The sequence below is a fragment of the Podarcis melisellensis genome (assembly GCF_964234715.1).
Source record: "Podarcis melisellensis genome assembly, chromosome: 3".
NCBI classification, from domain to species: Eukaryota; Metazoa; Chordata; class Lepidosauria; order Squamata; family Lacertidae; genus Podarcis; species Podarcis melisellensis.
Genome location: NC_138530.1, coordinates 43015122 through 43021478, shown reverse-complemented (window position 1 = coordinate 43021478; position 6357 = coordinate 43015122). Strand labels below are relative to the sequence as shown.

The window sequence follows — 6357 nt, the reverse complement described above, 5'->3', positions numbered from 1 at the left end:
AGACGGATGGGTAGAGCGGCCGCCTTCGTCTGCGCGAGAAGCCTCTCTGCGCAACTCAGGCTTTAGGGCTCTGTGGTTTAGCTGCGGCGGTTGGTCGGCCGGGAGAAGCCTGGCAAGCGGGGCTGTTATGGCGGGCGAGGAAGAGGTCGGGGACGCGGAGAAGGTAAATGAGCTGGGAGCGGAGGCAGGGCGCCGTCGGCGAGCTCCGCGGTGGCTGCTTAGGGCTCCCTAGTGTTCGTGTGGACGGAGGAAGGGGCTGCGGCTTCTCTAACGGGAGCGGCTTCTGTGCCGTCAGAGCAGCGCGCAAAGCGCCTCGACGTGACGAGGCTAGCAGGGCTCGTGGAGCCAAGTGTTGCCTCCCCAGCAGCGGACTCCCGGTAGCCGCGTAGCCTTTTTTCTGTTGGCCCTCCCCTTCCAGCAGGTACACTGCCTCTGAGCGTGGAAGCTCTATTCAACCGTCGCGCCTTAGCGCCCTGGTAGACCGCTCCTTCCCTAGGAAACCGAGCCTCGCTTCAAACCACTTAATGCCCGATATATTTCTGAGTCCACATAACGCGTCGCACGGCCATAAGTGGACCATAATACTCGTTTTGTTTACTCAGGTTCCTTTGTCACAATCGCTGGCATTTCTTTTTTTAAAAAAATACTAATCATTTAAAATGGTTTTTAATCCTGCCTTCGAGGAAACCAGAGGGGTATACTGAAGACATGACAACCGTAACTCCAAAGAAATGTTGATCCTTTGTTTTATGCCCTGACCCTGAATGTTTAAGCAGACAAGTGAGGCTTTTGTAGCTGCAATCCAATGCACACTTACATGGAAAGAAGCCTCATTGCACTCAGTGAGTTTACTTCTGTGTAGATGTGTATAGGATTGTGCTATAAATGTAACCTTTGCTATTGGAAGAAAATGTTTTCCTTTAGAGCAGATGCATCTATAGACCTGCCAGCTTGCTGCAGCCAGAGTTGGAAGGTGGGGGAAAGAATTTTTCCTTCCATTGTTCTGGTTCAGACCAATTTTGTGAGCATGTTGGATGGAGGTGGGCAAAGCAGTCTATGGAAGCTTCAGATCCATGACTCCCAATACAACCCCAAAATGCCATGTTTAGACCTGCACTGCTTGTGAGACATCTGCACTTTCCATTTTCCATAGGCATACCAAGAGGCCTCAACAGCTTAATGTTGTTTCACCTGGAAACTTCTCTCCAGCTGTACAACAGCGCTCACAGTTTCCTATTGCCGCTGCCCCCACCCCAGCAGGCCTTCAACTGGTTGTAGGATTGCAACATGAACTTCTTTTCCCCCCAAATACAGTGGTACCTCTACTTACGTTCACCTCCGGTTACGTATCCCTCACTAAATGCAAGTAAAATAAAAATGCCAAATTTAGAGCACGCTTGTATTTTTAAAAGATTGGTGATGCAAAGTGGAAATTTGTATAGGATTTTCTTCCAATGCATCATATGGTGCTGAGAATTCAATAGAATCAGCATGCTCATACTCCTGTCAAAACTCCAGGAAAGATAGGAACCACTGCAATGTGGAGCCTTCCAACCCAGAAGGATGGCTCAGTGTCACTGATCAGCGCGTCAAATCCTGAGAAATTCAACAGGATCAATATGGTCATGCAGCACTATCTAAACTCAAGTATCCCAAGGTATGGTCTGAAGGTATATGAGGCCACCATGAAGAAAGAGAGGTGGGATATCAAATGTAAAAAAATATACAAAAATCAAGCATAGCCTTTTATATACCACATTGGGAATGATTTTGCCTTCAGGTGGATGGTAGCTGCAAAAGATCAAGGTGATTTGATGCATGCTTTGTCCATTGGTATGAGAACGACAATGAGAATAACAGAATAACTTTTCAACAACTTCACCCCACCCCTTTAAAAAGCTACTGGAGAATAAGGATAGTAAGATAAATTAGTTTCAGTGGTTGTGTCCTTTTCTTGTCCTTTTGGCCCAGTGGGAAAACTACATGCTCTTTTCTTTTTCCTTTACATCACTATTAGTGATCTACTGTACTAAATGCAGCACTTCAGAGGGTTCTGTACATAACCAATGCATTGTTTAATGTGATATATGTCATTTCTTTCAAGTCTTTTAAGCTACTGGGAATACTTGACGTCAGAAATGTCCCTTGTGCTCGAGAATCAGTGCTCTATGGCTCATTGGGTGGTCTAACTTTGGGTCTTGGACACTTTTTGGCAACTAGTAAGTAAAGGTTAATCTGCAGATATTTCTTTTTATATGTAATATTTTCTTTGTTTCCATTCTTTGTTTCCATTCTCTCTTCTGGTAATACTTTGCTCCATGCAGCAATTAATACATCGCAACAACTGACATAAAGTGTTGCTTGCTTCCTCTCTAAAACCTTTCCTGGCAAAGGTGTACATACAGCACAATCAGTCTCCAAAACATTGCATACCAATTGTTCTTTAAACTTCTTAGCAGTTGGGGTATTCATAAGCATACCTCAGGTGCTGAGGATAATTAAGAGGGTTCCTTTCTCTTTTTTAATAATAGTTTTTATTATTTTCAATTAAAGGTAAAGGTAAACAATAATAGCCTCATTATAACAATACCAATTTATAAGAGGGTTCCTTTCTTTTGCAGCCAGTAGTTCTAGAATCTAGTCTTTGCCTTGTTCAACAGGCTGCATTTCCTCCTTTATTCACCTTTTGTCAAATTTTATGAGGTTAGTACATATGTCAAATTACCCCAAATTTTCTGTAGTTCATTCTGTTTAATGTGTTGTCTCATTGGTTTGTGCAACCATGGTATCATAAAGATTATGCAAAGCCAACTGTATCTTCAGAAATAGTTGGCTAAATACTTCTAAAATATGTTTCCTACGTTGTTTTTCTGTTAGTTCCTTTTCTTCTTGTCCAATTGTTATATTGTCTACATAACTTACAAACGAACAAACTTCTTTTCTGCCTAGGCAGAGTGAGACGATCCTGTGACTTTGGAGTGGGAGGTTTTATCCTGACAACATTAGGATGTTGGTATGTATGTTTCTGAAATTCTCAGACTTGTGTTGAAGATGTGAGCGGATAGGCTTTGGGTGGATTCTTCCTCCAACCCTAGGAGCCACCTCCTAGGAACCTATGCCCCTTTGCGCACCCCCTAAAATATTTGAGGGAACCAGGTCCCCCAAAGTTGATGGGCATTGCCATTCAAATGGTGTGTGCCACGCCTTATGAATAATTATGCGGCATGGGGCTTACCTGAGCCCACCCAATATTTTACTCAAGTTGGCACCCCTGCCTACAACTCAGCACATGTAATCACACTAGTGTACCAGGCTATTCCTGGAAATATATGACTTATTTGCACCTTCTGCACCCTACTCCAGCTGTCCATTGCTTGGGAGGGGTGTTTAAATAATATGGTAGCACAGTATAACAATCCAAATTCACATCCAATATCTTCACTGATGCAACTGAGAGATGGCAGACTCCAGTGTTGCATGAGACTTGTTTCTGCAATGGAACATTGCCTTCATCTACTTTCTGCAGACTCTATGTATCTCCCCCAAGTGCCTTCTCTCCCAAGCAGATTTTGTGGGCATTGTTATTTTATTAAATTTGTATACTGCCCTTCATCCACAGATCTCAGGGTAGTTCACAACATAAAACGTTTTTTAAAAACCCAAAATAATGAGCAAAAAGACCAACCAATAAATCTCCCTCCCATAAGCACTTTTAAAAGGGTATAAGATGTTCATCAGCCAAAGGCCTGGTTGAAGAGGAATGTGTTCACCTGTTGCTAAAGGTGCATAATGAAGGTGCATATAGTGGATTGAGAGGACGTGAGGAAGGTGAAGTCCTATTGTGCAGGCAGAAGTCTGTTCCCTTTGTACAAAGCTTTAACTTTTCCCTATGTGCACATTTATTCCATACTTTTGTTTGCAGAATACAGTTACTTAAGAAAAAGTTGTGTAAAGCATTTCTATCTTCTTCAGAGTACAGGCTGGTTCAATACTATACCATTTGAATAAATACTGGGAGCTCTTATTCTCTAAAATAGGATGGGTATCATTCATTATTTTGTTGCCTTTTCTTTATTGAGGGTCTATTGTAGATACAATAATGCAAAACTAAGGATCCAGCAACGAATGGTTCAAGAAGGGATGAGAAAGAAAATTTTGTATGAGAGCACCCAGTTTGATCCAGAGAAAAAGAAAAGTGAAGAAAGCCGTTCTTGAAACAGCACTTGGTTGTGAACATTTCTAAGCACAATACGAGACATGGCTCATTTGCCAAGCATTAGGAAACAATTCAGTTGACTGCCCTGAAGCTCCGAATTGTATTTTTCATTTATTCTCGCTTTCAAATCAAGGGTGAAGCATATGTAATCTGATTTACTTTCCTTGGGGAAGGGGCAGTAGATGACACTTGATGTTTAACCCAGGATTCTAGAGCAGTATAAGGTAACCGTGATGCTTGTAACTTCTTCAGAATGTCTTACACTAGTGTTGAGCTGGAAGCAATTTGAGTTTGCAAGGTTGCTCAATAATGTTACAACTAATCTAAAGTTGCATACAAGCATCCTTTTCCTCAATAAAATATATCACTTGAATCAAGTTCTTTCATTAGAATACTGTTTGCGTTAAATTAAGCTAAAGGGAATCGTTCTAGGAAAGTACTCATTACCCTCTTTCTACTCCAGAGAAAAAGTTATGCAAGCTTTCTGCACTGAAATCATGTAAAAAAACCTTTTTTTTAAAACAAAGCCTTTACCAAATTGTATATATGGTAATTATAATAGCAAGCAATTCTGTCCGGTCTGTTTGATAATAGTGGTGGCTACTGTTTTCCATACCTTTGACCGCTTAGCAGTTTTGTATGCTGCTTGTACAATAATAAAAGCATTCTTAATTACATTTGGCACCTGTATTTCTGTTTAGCATTGCAAGTGCTCTTTGCAATATTGTGTAGAATTAATCAAAGTAAATTTAAGAGCTAGGTGGGCGAGTAGAAATATACTTAAGAGCATTGTGCAATGTTTTTACTGTTAACCATTCTTTGTGCTGTAGAGGTCTACTCTTCAGGGGTGAGGTTTGTAAAAAGTAGTTTGCCTGTTGCTTTTGAGAATCCCTGCAGCAAAATTATTTGTACGGATTGTCATATAGGCCTAGCTTCCAAAGATAGCCCATTATGCTTCAAGAGTTTGTAAACGTATCCTGTTTTAGCAGTTCAACAAGTAATCTGGGTAATTACTTGTATAGGTTGAGTTTCATATTCATTAAGTGAACTTTAAAAAAGAATAAAGTTCAGTAGAAATGATTGTAAATAAATCCAAGCGATCATTTTATATCCCTTGCTACTGTAATGGTGATGTAGCAAGATGTTGTGGTACTTTGCTCCTGAATGAAAATGCAGAACCAGAAAGAGATTTGTTCTGATGGGCTTTCCTAGCTGGATGAATGGGTATCTAGTGCTAACTTACTGCATAAAGTGGGGTTTACAGAACCCTGTGCCATTGCTAATAAGGCTTGCACAAAACAATTATACAGGTAACAGCATGCATAACAATTGAGAGGCGCTGCATAGACCCAATGCAGAAGAGCGATCTCTACATTAACATAGGATGTTTTAATGCAAGCAAAAAGCACACGCTCTTTTTCATGGCCCGTTTTCATTTTGTAGAGACTTCTAACCAAAGTTACAACCAAGTCATGACTCTTGGAGTGTGGCTTTGAAAGCATGGAGGCATTCATTCTGCACGTGGTTTGCTTTTACACTATTTTTCCTAGAATTAGACACATCTGTGCAAGTTACAATCTTTCCATATTGATTAACAGTATTATCTGTATAGAGCAGTGCACTAGTTTCTTCTAGCCAGACACTAAAATCTTAGCATCTTAGGAATGGTGAAAGTAAAAATATTACATGGCATGAGCCATTTTGACTAGCAGTCCTCAAGTACAGATGCAAGTCCAAGTCATTACACTGGCTTAGCTGTATTTTAATGAGGCAGAGGACATGTAATACCTTGCCTTAGTGACACTTCTACAAAACTAACTTCTGAAACTTTCTGAAAGCACATTAGTGGCGCACTATATGGATGGAACCAACAAGGGTTCAGAAACATTAGTCTGGCAATAAGCTACCAATTCTGTGACTGTTCTAAAATGCATAATCTAGACTGGTGATTTTACTTCCAGGTAAATGAGATTTGGGTTCCACTCTTACTCCCAAACAGATCTAGCTGAAAACCCCAATAAATCTTCCCACATAAACTCAAACCCTATATACAATCCTGGAGTAGGGGGAACATAGACACTCAAGGCACACACTCCCCACCAGTGTACTCATCAAATTCAACTGGGATTCTAAACCCTTTC

General features: G+C 40.9%; 1 protein-coding gene across 1 annotated transcript; it reads left to right on the top strand.

The window, feature by feature from the left end:
- The first annotated feature begins 28 nt into the window (after window positions 1-28).
- Window positions 29-4895, top strand: COX20 (cytochrome c oxidase assembly factor COX20). The gene is made up of 4 exons (XM_081905851.1): window positions 29-163; window positions 2105-2219; window positions 2950-3013; window positions 4080-4895. Exons 1-4 carry the CDS (start codon window positions 128-130, stop codon window positions 4213-4215), a joined length of 351 nt encoding a protein of 116 aa, XP_081761977.1. The 5' UTR covers window positions 29-127; the 3' UTR covers window positions 4216-4895.
- Window positions 4896-6357: the final 1462 nt, after the last annotated feature.

Coding starts and splice junctions, on each gene's coding strand:
- COX20 (XM_081905851.1), top strand. CDS start 128: ATGGCGGGCGAGGAAGAGGTCGGGGACGCGGAGAAG. Junction 2,220..2,949: donor TGGACACTTTTTGGCAACTA/GTAAGTAAAGGT, acceptor TTTTCTGCCTAG/GCAGAGTGAGACGATCCTGT. Junction 3,014..4,079: donor CTGACAACATTAGGATGTTG/GTATGTATGTTT, acceptor TTCTTTATTGAG/GGTCTATTGTAGATACAATA.